Source organism: Oreochromis niloticus, linkage group LG23 (genome assembly GCF_001858045.2).
Source record: "Oreochromis niloticus isolate F11D_XX linkage group LG23, O_niloticus_UMD_NMBU, whole genome shotgun sequence".
Taxonomy (NCBI): domain Eukaryota; kingdom Metazoa; phylum Chordata; class Actinopteri; order Cichliformes; family Cichlidae; genus Oreochromis; species Oreochromis niloticus.
Window position 1 is genome coordinate 33,598,092 of NC_031986.2, and position 17,518 is coordinate 33,615,609.

The following is a 17,518-nucleotide window of genomic DNA, read 5'->3' on the forward strand; positions in this document are numbered from 1 at the left end:
TTTGGACCTGCTCCTGTCCCTCCACGGGGACAGAGAACATGCAGCTGTGGGGTCATTTCCATTTAACAAATGTCGCGGCGCAGCGACCTGAGCAGCACCTGTAATTAACCGAGGGTGTTTGGTGGCTGAGTGGCCTCAGCGGCGAGGCGGGGGGATGACAGCAAGTGTATGATGACGGCCATCTTCATTTAGGGACAGTGTTAGCATTAATAAGATGCTGTTAAGATCATTTGCTCGGTGCAGATTAGAGACATCACAGTCAGAAGTGTCATATGGACACAATGACACGAAACCACTATGATTAAGAAATATGGCGACATTTTATTGGTTATGTTTGTATCAGATGATCTATTTGTGTTCATAGACACAAGTTCAAACATTTTCATTTTCTTAAAATGTCCTTTTATGGTGCCTTATACTGCAAGGTAGAGGAAGTGGGACAAGAAGACACCTCCAGGAGAACCAGGATGAGGGAACGGTTTGTTAATGAGGGAAATGGAAGAGAGAAAGAGAGCCTAGAGGGGATGGGGACAAAAGACATAACAGCAGTTAAAAATAAGAAGATACACACAGATATAAAAAACACTGGGAGTAAAAAGATGTGACTGCAGATGATATGCTCAGTGCATCATGGGAAGCACTTCAGCAGCCTGAGCCTATAGCAGCATGAGTAAGGGATGTTTCCACAACAGTGGGGCCTGATAGCTGAAGGCTCTGCCTCCCATTCTGCAAACTCTAGAAGCACAAATAAACCTGCAGTCTGAGAGAAACGCTCTGTTAGGATAATATGGGATCTTTAAAATATGACAGAAACTTATTATCCAGGAGAAAGGTTTTAAATTCAATTCTGGACTTAACAGGAAGCCAGCGGAGAGAAGCCAGTATGGGGGAAATGCGGTCGCTCTTTCTACTCTCTGTTCAGGAGCTTTTAGAACAGCCTGATAATAATGAACTACGTGGAAGCAATAAATACATGAAGCAGTATTTCAGCGTTACTCTGAGATGGGGGGTTTCTGATTTCGGCAATATTGCACGATTTTAAATGTATTTTTGATAGGAAGCATTTTTCATGTCTGCAGCTCTTCGGCGAGAACCTGGACATCCAAGTAAATTGGGTCTTTCAAAGAAGTGGCAGTAAAGGTGGTAATTCGTGCCAAGCAGCATGAATCAGAATATTAGAGATGACTATTTCGCAAACTGCTGTGAGATTGTGTTGAACTTGATAACCTGTTGGTGATAATCTCATGTTAACTCTACATGCTGCAGCAGATATTGGATACTGAGGAGCAAAGTCGTGGTTTTCCTGTTATTCTCTTCCCATGTGTGCTGTACTGCCCTCTTTCTGTCTTTATCTGTCTTTTGGTTAACTTTCTGTTTTACTTCATCGGTTTGTTTTCTCATGTGACTTCAAAATCAACGCCCAGCTCACAACTTAATCTGTGATTGTATGCTTTCAGATTTGCATCACTGAACTCTGGTTTTAATCTGTATTTTACACAGCATCCCAACTTTTTTTTATTTTGTCTTTTCCTTTGATCTCGTCGGATTATTTGTTTGCCTTTCATGTGCTTTCTTTATTTGTTTCCTGGTTTCTGTTTTTACCTTTTGTAGCTGTTTTCTTGGACTTTGGTTCATCATTTTATTTTATTCTAAATTCTGGACCACGTCTGTACCTTTGTACAAGCTCCTAACACAAACAGCTGTAAGTGGTTAAAATTTCTTCTGGAAACCTAAAATAAAAATACTGAATTTTTAAAGCAGCTTTTTATGTTTTTGGCTTTAAGGAAAAACATGCAAAGCTGTCTCTATTAAGAGAAGCAGAGACATATGTGCATTTATGCATCTATGGAGCAGCAGAGACAAATCTTTCCAGCACTCTCTGTTGTTTAATCAACATTTTATAATATACTGAAACAGAATGGAATAGATGCAAGTCGTAGTTGCTGCTTAACCCTGATCCAAATATATAACAGGCACATTGGTTAGTCAAGCACAAACCCCGACCCGAAGACCTATTATCAGCATTGAAGGAAATGATCTTTGGAGAAGCTTTGGAAAAGTGAAAAATCCCACCGGGCAACAGAACCTTTCTTTTGTGACTGTGATTACACACCTGAGAGAGTTTTTAAAAAACAGAGAATACAAAGGGATCGAGAAAGCCCGAAAAGAAAAGGGGATTTGATTTCCAGCAGTATGCCTGAACATGTGGATCCACTGGGACCCCGGGTTATCCGGCACTGCTCAAGAGGTGCAGTGTGAGCTACAGAGACAGAGATTTCCACTTGAATGAGGGAGAGAGCACCTCAGCTAGCTGTAGGGGAGGCAGTGGGTAGCAGCTCACCGTGAGAGCAGGGATGAAAGTCCAAGCCAGAGGGGGGGTGCTGGGAAACCTGCGTGGAGTGAGACCGCACCGGAACAAATCAGGATTCAGATTTGGGGGGAAAAAAACTGTGATTGTAGTGGGTTAAGGTCTTAAACTAGGCTTCATGACTTAATTGAATAGAATAGCAAAATAGTAATGTAATAGTAATGTAATGGTGCGCTATCACACGCACACACTCCAAAGGATGTATGAGCAATTACAGGGTTCAGTTTCTTGTCCCAGACTGTGAGGAGCCAGGAATCAAACCACCAGCCTTTGGATTAATAGGTAATCTGCTCTCCCCTGTGGCTCAGTAGCCATTGACTCACGAGTCATCTGAAACAGTGGACCTCCAAAAGGAGAGTTTCCACAGCAAGCTCCTCCTGTGTGTGTCTGGGTTTTGAATGCTGGTTACTCAGAATCTGATGGATTCATAAAACTTAAAAGTTGTGTCCTTAAAGTTGATTCAGGGTCTGCAGGTCCTGCCCAGACTGTAGTAAAAAAAAGGTGACGCAGCCAGTAATGTGAGCTACTGTGCTGCTGTTGGTTCCTTCAGTCCATGAGAGTCATATATCTGCTTAAAAAAGGCAATATTTGCTGAGCAGATGATGAATTGCATTTGAACGAAATGCCACAGGGAGTTTGCCACACTGAGGAGCCAGTGTGACCAGCTAACTTACTTCCACCTATGAACACTTCTGCAGTAGACCCTCAAGAATAAAGTGCACAGTAAAAGTTTTACAGGTGGCATGGCTCCAGAATGCAAAACGTAACAAAGCAGTACCAATTAGACTTAATAGAGAATCTGACATATCTTTTTCAATATGTTACATCTAGTGTAGGTTTGCCAAACTTTGCACTGCCTATTTTTGCCCCAAATTTTGGTTGAGTGTCTTAAGACAGCCTTTTGCAGCTTTACTGAAATTTTGCTCATCAGTACAGGCTTAAAACCTTGTGGAGGGATGGAACGCGGTGGCTTTAATTGCAGCTTTGTAGCTATGTAATTTGTTGGTTTCATTTGCTAGTCAACCCATTATTTACTCTCTTTTAAATTGCAAGGGCACAGGAAGCTGTGTTTCATAATTACATGACAGAACCCATAACCACCCAGTGATGCCCGTAACAACAGTGCAATAATGAGAGAGTGCGGGGCTTACCAAGATCGAGATGAATGCTGGGAACGAAGGAGTTGAGAAAGAACATGAAGATCACAACGCCAAGGACGGACACACACTTCACCAGCAGAACTTTGTCAGTAATTCTGTGCTGCAGAGGAGGAAAATGTAGTTTTTGTGAATGGTGGAAAAGCTGATGTTATCACAAGAATGACAGGATTTGTCTTAAGCGAACTTTCAAAGACTGGACCTACTTCATTACTGAGATTACATCAATGCACCAGTCACAGTGATTGAGGAAAATGTGTGAGGTGAAGGAATCAAAGCCTACCTTCTTCTGCAGTTCTTGGATGTTTTGCTCCCAGTTCTTATCCTCCTGAGAAATTTGTCTGTCAGACACAACAACATTTAAATCTCACATTAGGCGAATGCACAGAGTGTCAAAAAACAAAACCAAAAAATGGGAAAAGTATCATCTCATAGAAACAGGGTGCTTATTTTTAGCAGTTTATAACCATATGCTGAGCTTTGTGCAGTGTGAAGGATTTATTTCTGCATTTCCTGCACTTAGAAATTTGTATTTATTTGCTGTAATTGCTATGACGGTCCGGAAAGCAGACACAGAAAAATAGGAACAGGAAAAAAACAAACTATTTCTGGACTGAACTGAACATGTCATGCTTGGTGCCATGTTGTGTTTTAAATAATTAGAGGGGACCTATTATGCTCTTCTCCAGCTCCATATTTCTAATGTTGGGCTGCTAGAGTTTACAGCTTTGTGTGTTTCAGAATTAGGAATAATCCTCATTTGTTTGATTTTGAACTTGGAGCAGCACCTCAGTTCATCCAGTGTCTGAAAAAGATGTTTAAGCTCCTTCGTATTTTAGCTAACTTTCTTCCGATATATTGACATTGCACAGATCCAGGAGCAGTCTGAAATCTGAGGCTCACGGGTCTAACATACATGCACTGACGTTAGGGAGACGCACCTTTAGATTTATACTTAATTTCAGAAGTGAAAACAAATGCCGTATTTTTCGGACCATAAGGCGCACCGGATTATAAGGCACATTAAGCGAAACAAAACAGTCATATAAGTCAAACTTTACTCAACTCATTATACTAACGTAGCTATGTCGCTAGCGATCACGTAGCACATCGTTATATACCAGCTAGCCCAACTTCAGTAACCCTACAAACGTCACTGCTGTTTAGTTTTCTGTCTTCATGTATGTTGGAAGTGATAGCAGAGCTTTTAATTTTTTCAGAAATCTCTCAGTCAGAACATGCTATATCATGTTTAGGTGGAAACTAGGATGCTAACTTCCTGCTAACTTCTAACTCTTTTAAATTTAATAAATTCTATTTTCATGGATGCCTGGATGTTAAACTTAATTGTTACACCTGGTAAAGTAGCAATGCTGATTAAAGATGAAAGAATTTAGACAGTTTTTAACTCTCAGTGATGGCGCAGTGTTTGTTTGACTTTGGGGCCTGAAGCAGACGGAGTTTGTACCCAGATTACTCCGCGAGGCTCCTGGGTACAGTAGCCATCAAGCGGTGTGGCTTCGTAGCTTACCAAAGTCATACTAAAACATTTTTGACAGATTTCTGAGTGCCGTGTACCACATAAAATCCGTTCGAGGTCAGTAACCCCAACCAGAATTCATACATAAGGCGCACCGGATTACTGTCAATTTTTGAGAAAATTTAAGGATTTTAAGTGCGCCTTATAGTGCAGAAAATACTGTAACAGTGGAAGTGGAACGTGCAGTTACAGTGTTACAATTGCATGCAAGAGTTTTATATGATTGCTACTTTGTAACCGACCACACACTGCAGTGCTATCGTGGCTATGTCACATTTCTAGCCTTTAATGAGCCTTTTCCTTTTTTCTTTTTTACTGTAGCGGCCCTTTGTGGTCAAAGTCAGTCTTATTCGTCCGTTTTCTTGGTGGTCTCGATGTGTACACCAGCCAGGTTGCGTCAGTGACGTGTGTCATCATCCCAGGTCTTTTGTTTAGTTTTTATTGAGTTCTATCGAGTTCCTCTTGTGTTCTGATTGTTTTTCGGTCATGCCTCCCTGTCACCTGTTATTATATTAGTGTAAGACTTCATGTCTTGGTGTTGGTGATTTGCCTTGATAGGTGATTTTCTCAAGAACGCTTTTTTAAACTTCCTGTCTTCACTGATTGTCTTCACTGGAGTCTGATTACATTCACCTGTTTCTTATCCCCAGTCAACCCCACTGTGTTTATGTAGGCGTGTGTAGGTGTATACCATACCCTCCTGTCTTTGTGAGATTGTTAAGCTCCCTGTTTGTTCTCCTTTGTTTATCCTGGAACTTGGTGACTGACGTTTTTATCATTGCTCTCTTTTTGGACTTTTCAACATCAGCCAAACAAAGTTGCTGGGGCTTTTCTTTCTCTACACCGCCTTACCATGATATTTACAGATATATAAAACAACATTTCATGACTTAGGCAGGCATTGGCCTATGTCGGTATCCTCTGCATCATTTCGTCCTTCTTTGAGGTCATCTGAGGACAGGATCGCCTCATAGTTCACAAAGTATTTGCAGTGTGTGTTTTCAGTAATCACACCAGCCACGAATTTTCTCGTTAAATCATGTATTATTGATTAGTATTGATAACTGTATCTAGTGAAAAGATCTGTACAGAGCAATAAATATACAGCAGGTTGGCTTTTGAAAAACGAGAGGCATTAACAGTACAGACAATGTGATTCTTAATGTTCTGTGTTCTTGTGCTTTCTTTAACCTTTGGAAGGTCTTCATCATTTTTCGCAGCAGACTCTCCAGGTTGAGGACTTTTTGCATTAAAAGACATTTCACAGCTGTCTCCTCTCGGCTGGCAGGGTTTATGCGCTGAGCCGTTTGCCTCCAAACCAGGATCTCATGCTTGAGTTCTGCAGGGCAAAGAGAGAACGCCACCTGTTCAGTGCATTTACAACATACAGACTTCAAAGTTACAGTGATGAAGCTCAGCAGCAGAATGCAGTACGTTTATAACGGATATTTGTTTGGTAATATCTTCTACAGCTGAGAGAACATGGTGATGTTTTCAGTCAATATGCTGTTGGAGCCCCCACAGAGGGCCTAATGCAGCCTGGCGATGGACGCATTGACCAACCCAGGAACCGCCAGTGCTCAAACACAGATACAGCCTGAGGATATGGGACCCTTATGTAGATATCAGTAGGTGCCATCCTTTTTCAGGAAGGTTGCTAGGTGACCATAATAGGATCTAAGCAGCGCAGGGGGGAAGAGGAAAAAAAAACATTTCCTGTTAGCAAATCTGCACAATTACCAGCCGTGGCGGGGGGGTTGAGCTGATCCAGCCACATGCACTCTTAGCAAGGCCAGGCTGGCAGGAGAAGAAGAAGAAACTCCACGGGGTCAGATTTACAGATGGGCTAGGAGGCCGGCATCGAACGGTCACCGTGGTGATGGGTAACAGCTTCCTTTAGTTTGCCCGCTGCTCAGTGTGACAGAACAGCTCCGAACAGTCGGTGTTGCTCACAGCTTAAATGTGAGGACTGTGGTGACCACTGAGCAGCCTCGTGGTCTCTGCTTCAATCATCCCATGCTGGGGTCATCTCAGAGGGGGGAAAGTCTGATAGTGTGGGTAAACAATGATAGGAGGTGACTGTGTTTCCGGAAGAATTCTCAACAGTTTCAAACAAATATCTTTTTTTTTTTATTGTTGTTGTTCTGTTTTGTTTTGCATGCTTATTATCTATCTCCCCAGAGTCTCACAAGCCAGATCTACAGTAAGACAGAATGATGGAGGACAGTCATGGTCCAAACCAGCACAGTCTGTGGTGTCTGTGATCCTTTCTCTCTCTCTGGACATTGTTCCAAGTCTTCAGGGATGGCCAAATCATTTTCTTCCCTGTTGCTGGATAATTAAGAAGATACATAAAAGGGCTGCGGTACACCAGATTAGCTGAATAGTTTTTTTAATAGAAAAGAAAGGACTCGTGTCGCTATCAGGCTGCTCTCTGGATGAGTGAGTCTGTTCACTGCCAACTAGTCAGAGCAGCTGAACATCAGAGTAAAGGGGTTTTCTCACATGAGCCATGTGGTGTCGGACACACTGTGAGTCACCAGAGTCTCGAGGGATGTGAGCTGGTGAAAGAAGGAGATAAAGGCATTCCATCCCAGTAAATGATGTCTGAGTTAGGTTATCATCATGAATACTTTTGAATTTTAAAGGTCAAAAAGTTAGTTTTATCAAATTCACTGTAAACTTTGTTCACCAAGAGGCCCAAACTTTGGCATTGAGGCTCTGAGCTCATGTTTCCACTGCTAAATCCCGTGCAGGTGTGTTTTTAGAGTTTCTGCCTCTAAAAACACACCCTACATTTGAAGAGCATCTGCAAGCCACTTTGCAACACATCTTGACCCCACTTCGTGTCAAACCTTTATACTGCTGCACTCCCCAATATTTCACTTTCATGCTCACACATACACATGGAAGGGTCCCACAGCCCTATCACCAAATATCACAGGTTTCACAGTAGCTTGTAGACTCGGCTTTAGTTTTTTGTTAACTTTAATACTTAGCATGCTAACGCTTGGGTTTTTTCCAGTTTCTCTGAGCATTGCACGGTCTGATCTTGGGGCCGTCCACTCCTTAGAAGATTTTGGCATCATGTTAAAATTCCTGAATACTCAAGAGCAAAAAACTGCAACATTTTTGTTTTTACAGAGGTGTTCACATTGTTGATGATCAGTTAATCAAGTGCATTTGATGAGCAGCACCTGACTTACCCTCTTATTCCCTATTCAAAGAGTAAGGCTTTACCTGCAGAGAGTCAGGAAAACTTTCTTTTTCACATATAAATGACATCTTTCAACTGTAGTGGAGGTAAAAACGTTGAAGACAGAGGTGGTGGATGGATTGAAGCAGCAGGCAGAGATGGAGGGCAGCAGCACTGCCACTGAGGCTTTTATATATGATGTGAAGAGACTGAAGAATGTTACACCTGCATGATGGGCAGCTTGGTTTGACTGTCGAACTGGATTACAGGCTTTGTTCCAATTATAAACTTTTTTTTTTTTTAAACAGTGACTGATGTGGAAATCTGTATCACCCGGCTCTGAACACTATCCTTCAGCAAAAATTATGAATATTTTACAATTCCACTCCCTTCTCAATAAGGCGAAAACAGTATTATTTTTGTTATTTTGCATGTTTTTGTTTTTAGTTTTTAGTATAAAAAGGAACAGGGAGTTCTGTCCTGTGTTCCTAAATTACAGAGCTCCCGGAGAGGCTCCATTGCGCATGACCTTTTCAGACCTCTCCAAATAAAGTAACCTACTTTAAATAATAAAATAAAAAAGTCACGCACACACACAACCATGAACTATTGCATCACGCACACAGAATCTTTTTGCAGCAATATATGATCCAGAAATGTAATATCGGAGATGGCAGAGATATCTAACACTGTGAGTGGAACAGTGTGGAAATTGAAAAAGTGAAAACTGAAGGCAGCATACATCTCAAGTGGGATGAGGCCGTAATGCCGAGTTAATTATCTTTGCGTGAGGCCAGTGCATCGCCTGAGAAGGTTTATTGGGAAGGTATTGTGTGCACAGATGTTATTGGGGGTTAATACTCTTCTTAATAATACTCAAAAACCATCACAAATGATTTCAGGTTGTGCTGCATCCAGCAGGTAACTATATTTTCTATAACTGGAGTCCACTCAGCTTAATAACAACCTAATGATCCATCTAAAAAAATATTTTAAATGTAGAAAAACATAAATTAACTCAAAAAACAACTTTTTAAACTGAAAAAATGTTAAACTCAGGCATTGAATTTTGACAAAGAGACTGCACATACAAGACGGACTGCATTATAACCCACTGTGAGGCCTCTAACTGAACAGGTGACATCACCATTTTGATGATTTGAAACCATATATGACCATAATCAGAGGATCTGACTGAGAAACGGAGGGATGCTGTTAGAGTCAGTCAAAGCTCCGCCCTAAGACACCACAAGTTACTTGTCATTACTCTAATGGGAACATTAGAAAATTAGAGCCAGATTTCATTAAATGTAACTTTCTTAAAGTGTTGTTACATAACAAAATTACATGTAATTATATTAGTTATAATTTTTTGAGTATAGGTGTCACCCTCAGCAGTTTACAGGATTAGAGTTTCGGTCTATGAACAACGCAGTGCTACTTACCAACTATTTCAATGGACTCTTTGTTGTAAAGTTTTTTGTTCCAGTAGAGCATCCGCAGGAAAGGAAATGAGGTAAAAAGGACGAGGCATATTCCGAGGAACATGTAGCCTGTGAAACTGGCAAAATCAATCCCCTGTAGGAAACATAATGAAAATGTGTTAGACATTTGCCGTCTGGTCGAATTTCATTCAGACGTGACAAACTGAGCCTGGGCTTAGACAAAAAATGTGTGCATGCAGTGATGGACTTTTATGGAGAGACACAGTATGAAAAAAGTTGTGTGGTCTTCTGAGGAAAGAAAACTCTGAGGAAAAGCAGCTACCTAAACTGTCCTCCCACACAAGTGCATTATAATGATGTCAGACTATTTTCCTTACTATATAAAGGGCCTTGAGAGCACTGAACTCTCGAGAAGGACAGCAGGAGGTGCATTCACACTCCAAACTGCAAGTATGAGCCGCACAGCGTTCCTGGAAGTTTGGATTTAAGAGCGAAATGACACAGAATTTGATTATTGCACACAAATCGGTGCGTTCTTTCATGCTCTGTCTTCACTCTCCTTTGTAATTCCTGCTGCTCTATTTTCCTCGTCGCTTCAGTTTCCCACGCTGTCAGATTCACTTCACTCATCAGCCCCTGTTCCCCGATCAACCCTCCTCCTTCCTGTCTCCACCTCACTCACTGCATTTCACTCTTTATCTCCATCAGCCAACTGTTTACTCTGCTCCACCACCTCTAGCCACTATCTCCTGCCTTAATTTGGGATTCTGCTCACTGATCGTCCTCTCATGTGACTCCCAAAAAATACATTTTGGGAATAAATTTTCCTCTTTTCTTCCAAATGGTCTCTCCCTGTTGTAAGGAAACTTAAAGTGACAGAAAAAACAACAAAATATAAATAAACACTTGGGTGTTTCTCATTGAGTAACATTTAAAGACACTGCAAGTAACTCATGCTGCCTTTATTTCACATGCTTTCACAGTATAAAGAACAAGTTTCTGATATTCAGTGATAAAACTGGTTAATAGTAAAAGGGTGATGCAACTAAACATGAGTGGAAGTGTCTGAATTATTAAACAGCAGATTTAATCCACATATTCCCTTTGGATCACAGAGTTAATTTTGTCACTTGTAGCACATCCCGGCTACATCCTGGTTTATGCGCACCCCCATGGAGACCTGCTCTCCATCTGCAGTGACCTGCAGGGCAGCCTGGTGGACTGAGAACAGCTGCTTGCATGAACCTGCTGTCTATGAAAAAAAAAAAAAATCACAATTCCTCTCACAAATCTCGGTTTTAGCGATGAAACTAAAAGCTGAAGAATAATAAAATGTTGTGTGCCCACAGCCTAATGAATACACTATGCGCTTGCTACAGTCACAAGACAAAAAAAAGAGAAACTTAAACTTGCTGATGTGATTGTATTTCTGTTTGCAGCCATAAACTGTGACCCTGGTATGTCCATATTTCAGAGCCAATGTCAACGATTCTGGTTGGAGAGGATCCACTTGGCAAGGAAAGTCCCTCTGTGAAATGATACCAGAGTTTTCATATCCACAATGGTACCTTGGTTTGTAACAAGCTAAAGAGACGGACACTGTGATGAGGAGCAGAACCTAAACGCATACACGGTTCACGGACGTGCCTTTCTTTCCATCTCCAGATCCCTAAAATCCCTTCGCCACATACAAGCCAGCAGGCAAACAAACTAACGGGTAAGCAGACCGCGCACGCACGAACAAGCTGTGCTTATCGCGGGCCAGACATGACTGAATGAGTGTGCCGTGGCTGTAACCCTGCAGTTCTGTCACCTGGGAAATGGAGCCAAGACAAACTGGACAGTGGGCTGTGGAAACCTGGCGCTACAGGAGCTACAGTAACCCGGAGACCACATACCGCTCGCGTCGGCAAAGGCCAAAATGTCACATGCACTGAACAGATGTCACATCAAGCAGTTGTGAAAATGTCATGTCTTGTAGAGATTTAGCATCATGCTCCTCTGAGTATACAAAGAGTGAAGGTTATGAGAGAAGCCTACAAGTCAATGCCCTTTTCAGACAGCGACACTCTGCTCTGATTAGCTCAGTAAAATGTTGTCGCTGCCGTTTCAGCTTTGTCCAAACTTGTTCAACAGATGACAACTTGTGTCTAAATGGGTTTCCAAAAGGCTCAGGTGATGAATAATGGCTGGATTTTAGTTAAGCCAGAACATGGATCATCATAGAATACAGATCAGCGTGACATGCCACAGTGCTGTAACAAGGCAGTACTCGTGTAGTAATGGGACTGCAGACTGTGGCAGCTTTTCACTGGGAGTGACCAGGATGGAAAAGATCATACATCAGAGGGACAGCTGAAGCTGAAAGTTATTGGACGTTTCTAAAAGTTAGAGGCAAGGAGGAGATAGTGTAACATGTGCAAAGGAGGGACACGGTAACAGGAAAACTACCGAGAAGATTTATGAATGAAGGAGGAAGGAGGACATGCAGGGTTGGTGTGACAGAGGGCTAGGATGAGATGGAGGTTAATGATCCACCCTAAAGGGAGCGTCCAGAGGAAGCAGAAGGAGAAAGTGGTTATAATGTGCTGTAGTAGGGAACTCCCAATTTCTAAAAATGGGAAAAGTTCCACTTTTTGACTTCTTGGGCATTCCAGAATAAATGGAGCCCACAAAAGTAAAAATGATGGTTAAGACAAGTAACTTTAGATTTTGTACCTGGTTTTGATTGTAGTAAAAAGTGTTTCTGTAAGTATGAGGGACATAATCCAACCACAAGCCACGTTACAACATTCACAAAACAAGAAGGAGCAGAGAGTTTTCTATCAGCTACATGGGGCAGGTGTCCGTCACTACCGGCTGCTACCTCCACACACGTGGAGGTTTCTGCTTTGCTTAAACCACACTCCTAACATCCTGTCATAAAACCTTACTACACCAATCAGGATATGTAAGCAGGATGCTGGCATTTCATTAACAAAATCAGCTTCATTGTAACAAAAAACAGCAATCATCAATACCGATTCAATATGCTATATTTCTGAAAACTAAAATAAAACGTGGGCTACTTAATAGAAGCACTCTGATTCATTGAGGCCTGACTCATTGCGAATACTGTTGGTTCATTTTGATTAACAGGAAGGGAGCCGGCTCTCCGTGGATCTCTGAGGCTAAGCAGAGTGTAACAGCCACTTTTGAGGGGTTTCTGGTGCAGCCAGCAGATATCCTGCTGTTCATTCTGAATTTTATCCACTAAAATCCTTTAGTTGAACTCGAACTGAAAGAGGGCTGCAAACCAGAAAGCTTCCAATACTAAAAATGTTTTCCGTTGACTGCAGATCCTGCATATCCTGATACATTAGCAGAGATGGGATGACTGAAAACACTTTTATAGCACATCATCCACCACTGGAAAAAAGCTGGGTGTTACATGGTTTCACACATTATTGCATCAGGAGTGGCAGTCTTCCTCACAAGTTTGATCAGAGACTAATCCCAAAGCTGGGGTCACATCACATGTAGATGCCTTTACCAACACACTGTATATGGAACGTCGTAAGCTTATGCTGGTACGCACGTCACAGGAAGGTGAACGAATAGAAGGTGTTATGGTACACAGCTGTCACAGCTGCTGCAAATGATTACATGTAAGAATGGGGAAAATGGCTGTATGAACTTGTACATGTGTAAATGCAAACCTTTGACCAGGAACAGAAATAAAATCAACCTGTAACGCTGGTCAGCTGCATTGAAATAAGAGGAGGTAGCAGCTTCTTTTCCCACCGACATCTTGACATCTTTAATTCCTGTGATTTATGATAGCTGCTGCAAAAATATAAATTGGATTCATTGCCACTACATCTCCATTCATCACCTACACATCAACGTAAACAAGGGTCACCACTCACGACTGTATAAATACATGGAGAGATTGCGCTAAACAAAGATTGCAGATGTACAACCCTGCAAACACAGATGATTACATTTGCTCACAGGACAGGAAAAAGTCTATATGTACAGTGTACATGCGTGTGTGTGCTGGAAATGCAGCATCAAGCTGTAAATTCCTCCGTTTGTATGAGGAAATATGAAGGCTTAAAAAACATGCAACCTTTAAGGAAACACTAACTGTACACAACTGAAAAATATTATTTTCATTATCATCTCCTGTAGATCTGCTTCATTATTGCATTTTACACCTACGCTGTTTCAATAAAAGGAAAATTTAATAATTCTGTCTCTTCAGACTGAATTATTGCACAGTCTAATGCCAAATTAAATATCATGACTGAATTTAGCAAACATTCTCAAAGCCATTTAATAAGACCTCAGTATGCAGTCTGCTCATGCTCTAACACAGATGCTTTTCCTCCTCCTTGCAGAGATTTTACCTGCTGACTGAAATCCTCACAAGGTCCGGTTTGAAAAACAGATTTAAATTAATTTTCATAACAAACATTTTTCACCACCAAATTCAGTTCAGTGGGTCGTTCAGTGGGTCGTTCAGTAGGTCATTCAATGGGTCTTTCATTTGGTCATTGAGTGGGCCATTCAGGGGGTCGTTAAGTCAATGGAGGGGGGTTGAGTAGATTCTCATTCATTTCCCGTGGCGGTTACTTTTGACCAGGAACACCGAAGATGTACCAAGGTTGATTAAAACACTCAAAATTCAATAAAAGAGGTGATCGTCAATGTTATATGTTAAAGTGCATAGTGTGGAGGATGTCATAATGCCTTGAGGCAATCAGATGTAAAACACAATATTTGTGAGTGTTTTAAGCTGTAAATCGGTCTGATTTGACCCGAACACGACAGGAAGGCTAAGCTAAGTATGGTTACTTCAGGCTCTAAGAAGCCAAAAACGCAAAATATGAGACTTGAAATTAGGAGTTCACAAGCCAGTGTGATATGCATCTTTTACCAAACACCTGCAAGATATTTAGCCTCAATCCTTTTTTCAGCCAGTACTAACAAGTAAATCTATCATTCACCTGTCAGTGTTGTACCATCAGTAATGTCTTTGCTTTGCTAGGTGATTACTGTATATTCGAGCTGTGAAGGTGCCTACTTCTCTGCGCAGGTCCTGATTTGATACTATAATCACATTGGGCGGATCTCCGACAGCTGTGGCGGCCCCTCCAATGTTGGTGAAGATTACTTCTGCAATCAGGACATGTCTGGGGTCTAGATTAAGCACCTCACACAACCTGCAAAATCAGACAGACAGAAAAGCCCTTTAGTCATGATTAGATTACAAAGGGTGGGGTAAATAGAGAAACATGAAAAGGATGTTGGTATTGATCCTTTAACCTTTTGTGCAGGACAGCCACATGCAAACCAAGTGGACAGCAGTATGTGTGTGTGTGGGTGGGTGGAATGTATTCCACCTGAGATTTTAAAAAAAAGGCAGTATCTATTTTTCCCCCTGTTCCTGTACTCTACCTTATGGTGACGGGAGTAAAAAGCATCATAGTGGTCACGTTGTCCAGAAAAGCAGATAAAATGGCAGCGATGAGACAGAGGATGATGATCATGGGCCACACTCTTCCTCTGGCTAACTGGTAAGCCTGCAGAGTGGAGACAGATAATGGAGAGATGAGGTTAGGTTGTTTATTATCGGCATCGCCAAAACAGCTGACTCAGAAAACACATCTGGCACAGCTTGGGACCAGTTCTGACTGTTCTTTGGTGTGTTTAAAAAATCTAAAAATATGTAAATGTTTCCATTATAAGTAGCACAAGATATAATATCATTCAGATTAAAAAAGAACTGCACATGGATTCCCACTTTAAAACAGTACTCTTACATCACCAGGTCAGGATGGCCACCTTTCAAAGGTAACGGTGTGATGTGTGAGAGCTGCTGAGCTCTTCCCTAAGAATGCATTTTAATTTGGCGTGGCTGCTTCTTCTCCAAGTTGCACTTGAAATTCACGTGCTTGCATGATCTCCCTGTTTTCCAGGACTCGCTGTACCTGACGCACAAAAGCGCTCGCCCTCGTTCACCATGTACAGCGCACATTCGGTATAAAAGCGCAGCGCCCGGGAGCTGTTTTTCTGATGGGAGACTTTGACCTTCTTTGAAAAGAGAAGACGGATGTGTTATCTTCAATAGTGGAGTAAGAGAATAATTTGAGAATGTGTATTCCTCTGTCATATGGAGGATAGATAGGACTGTGAAACTGTAGCGCTTCTTTCTTCTTTTTTTTTACAGTTGCAGTTAAAGAGCACTTCTTCCCGAAATAAAAAACATAAAATCTGATTATTTTGAAGATTTAGTTTTCTGAACTTCACCTCAAAACACAACAAATATCATCCTTGTCAGCCTTTACTGCTGTTACTGTATTTTTAGGTCAGGATGTAAAGATAGATTTCCAAACTTGATAGGTTGTCTGACGTTGGAAAGGTCCTCCTTTGTGAACCTTTGTGACATTGGATGAGTCAAAATCAGAACTACAGGCGTGTCGTGTGTTGCTGCTAATTTCAGAAATAGCTCAAAGCCTGTCGAGACATCTCACAAGCGGGCAGCTAATTTCATACACTTCCCCTCAGTATCCTACAGAGCCCCTTAAATAACTTGAGGTTATTTTTTTAATCTAGCGCACACAAGACAATCATCAGAAGTTATCATCTCGTGCTAAAATTATCTTATGCAGAAAAAAAACAAGAAATATTTTGTATTGACAAAAAATTGTCACCTTATAAGTTTAAGTAGGTTGCACAGGATCCCACATGATCAAAAGTGAACTTTTTCAAGCGGCATACTTACTTACAGTCATGTGACAAAGAGAGTTTTCCTCAGCTTGTTGAACCAGCAGCAATAACTTGAGGTAAATGTGACTTTATCAGTCTCTCACATGGTTGTGGAGGAATTTTGGCCCATTTTTCTTTGCAGCATCGCTTCAGATCATTGAGGATTGTGGATATTCATGCAAAGCATTTCTTTCAGGTCGGGGTCTGGCTGGGCCGTTGCAGCTTCTCTTATTTTTCAGCCATTCTGTTAGAAGTTTGCTGCTGTGCTTGGGATCAGTGTCCTGTTTCACGACCTGGTTTGGGCCAAGCTTTAGCTGTAGTACAGAGATGGGCTCCTATTTGACTTTAGAATACTTTGGTTTACAAAGAAGTCCACGATTAATTCAATGACTGCAGGGTGCCCAAATCATTACCCCTCCACCACTGTGCTGACAGTTGGTATGAGCTGTTTGGTTTTCTCCAAACATGCTGCTGCACATTGTGGACAAACTGCTCCACTTTGGTCTCATCTGTTCAAAGAACATTGTTCCAGAAGTCGTGAGGTTTGTTCAGATGCAGCTTTGCAAACCTTAACCCTGCTGCCATCTTCTCTTTCAGAGAGAAAAAGCTTTCTCATTCAGACTTTTCCTAATTTTCTCATCAACATCAATTATTATCATCATCATTATTATTATTATAAATCAACTTACTTTCACTGCACAGTAATCGAAGAAGCCAGTCTCTGAGAAAATGGCCACCAGCACCATCTGTGATGTTCAAAAGAAGAATTTTTCTTTAAGTAAGATTATGTCTCCCTCTGAAATTTCAGAAACGGTCCCCTAAGATGATAAGCTGTTTATCTTAGATGAGATGGTCAGAATGAAATATGTGCCTGAGTTCCAGGGTTCATTAATAGTCTTGTCTCTTTATTATCGTCCTCATTATCATCGCGATGAGTTCAAAAATGTTTTTACAGGTAAGCTCAAACTGCTTTTAAATGGATTCCAGAAATGTCTCAAACTCCCTCTTCATAATTTTATACCAAACCTGACATATTCAGGACATGTTTGTTTCCATGGA

The 17,518-nt window shown here is 41.4% G+C and overlaps 1 protein-coding gene across 3 annotated transcripts in view; it reads right to left on the reverse strand.

Annotated features, from left to right (window-relative positions):
* oca2 (oculocutaneous albinism II) overlaps positions 1-17,518 on the reverse strand; it is a 53,625-nt gene that overhangs the window by 17,388 nt on the left and 18,719 nt on the right. For all 3 annotated transcript variants that reach the window (XM_005478669.4, XM_019352256.2, XM_013275057.3), the window contains exons 12-18: positions 17,149-17,205; positions 15,149-15,273; positions 14,775-14,913; positions 9,707-9,839; positions 6,257-6,404; positions 3,809-3,866; positions 3,520-3,628 (exon numbers count right to left, since the gene is read on the reverse strand). In XM_005478669.4, the coding sequence (XP_005478726.1) occupies positions 3,520-3,628; positions 3,809-3,866; positions 6,257-6,404; positions 9,707-9,839; positions 14,775-14,913; positions 15,149-15,273; positions 17,149-17,205 (769 nt within the window). The remainder of the gene's footprint in view (positions 1-3,519; positions 3,629-3,808; positions 3,867-6,256; positions 6,405-9,706; positions 9,840-14,774; positions 14,914-15,148; positions 15,274-17,148; positions 17,206-17,518) is intronic.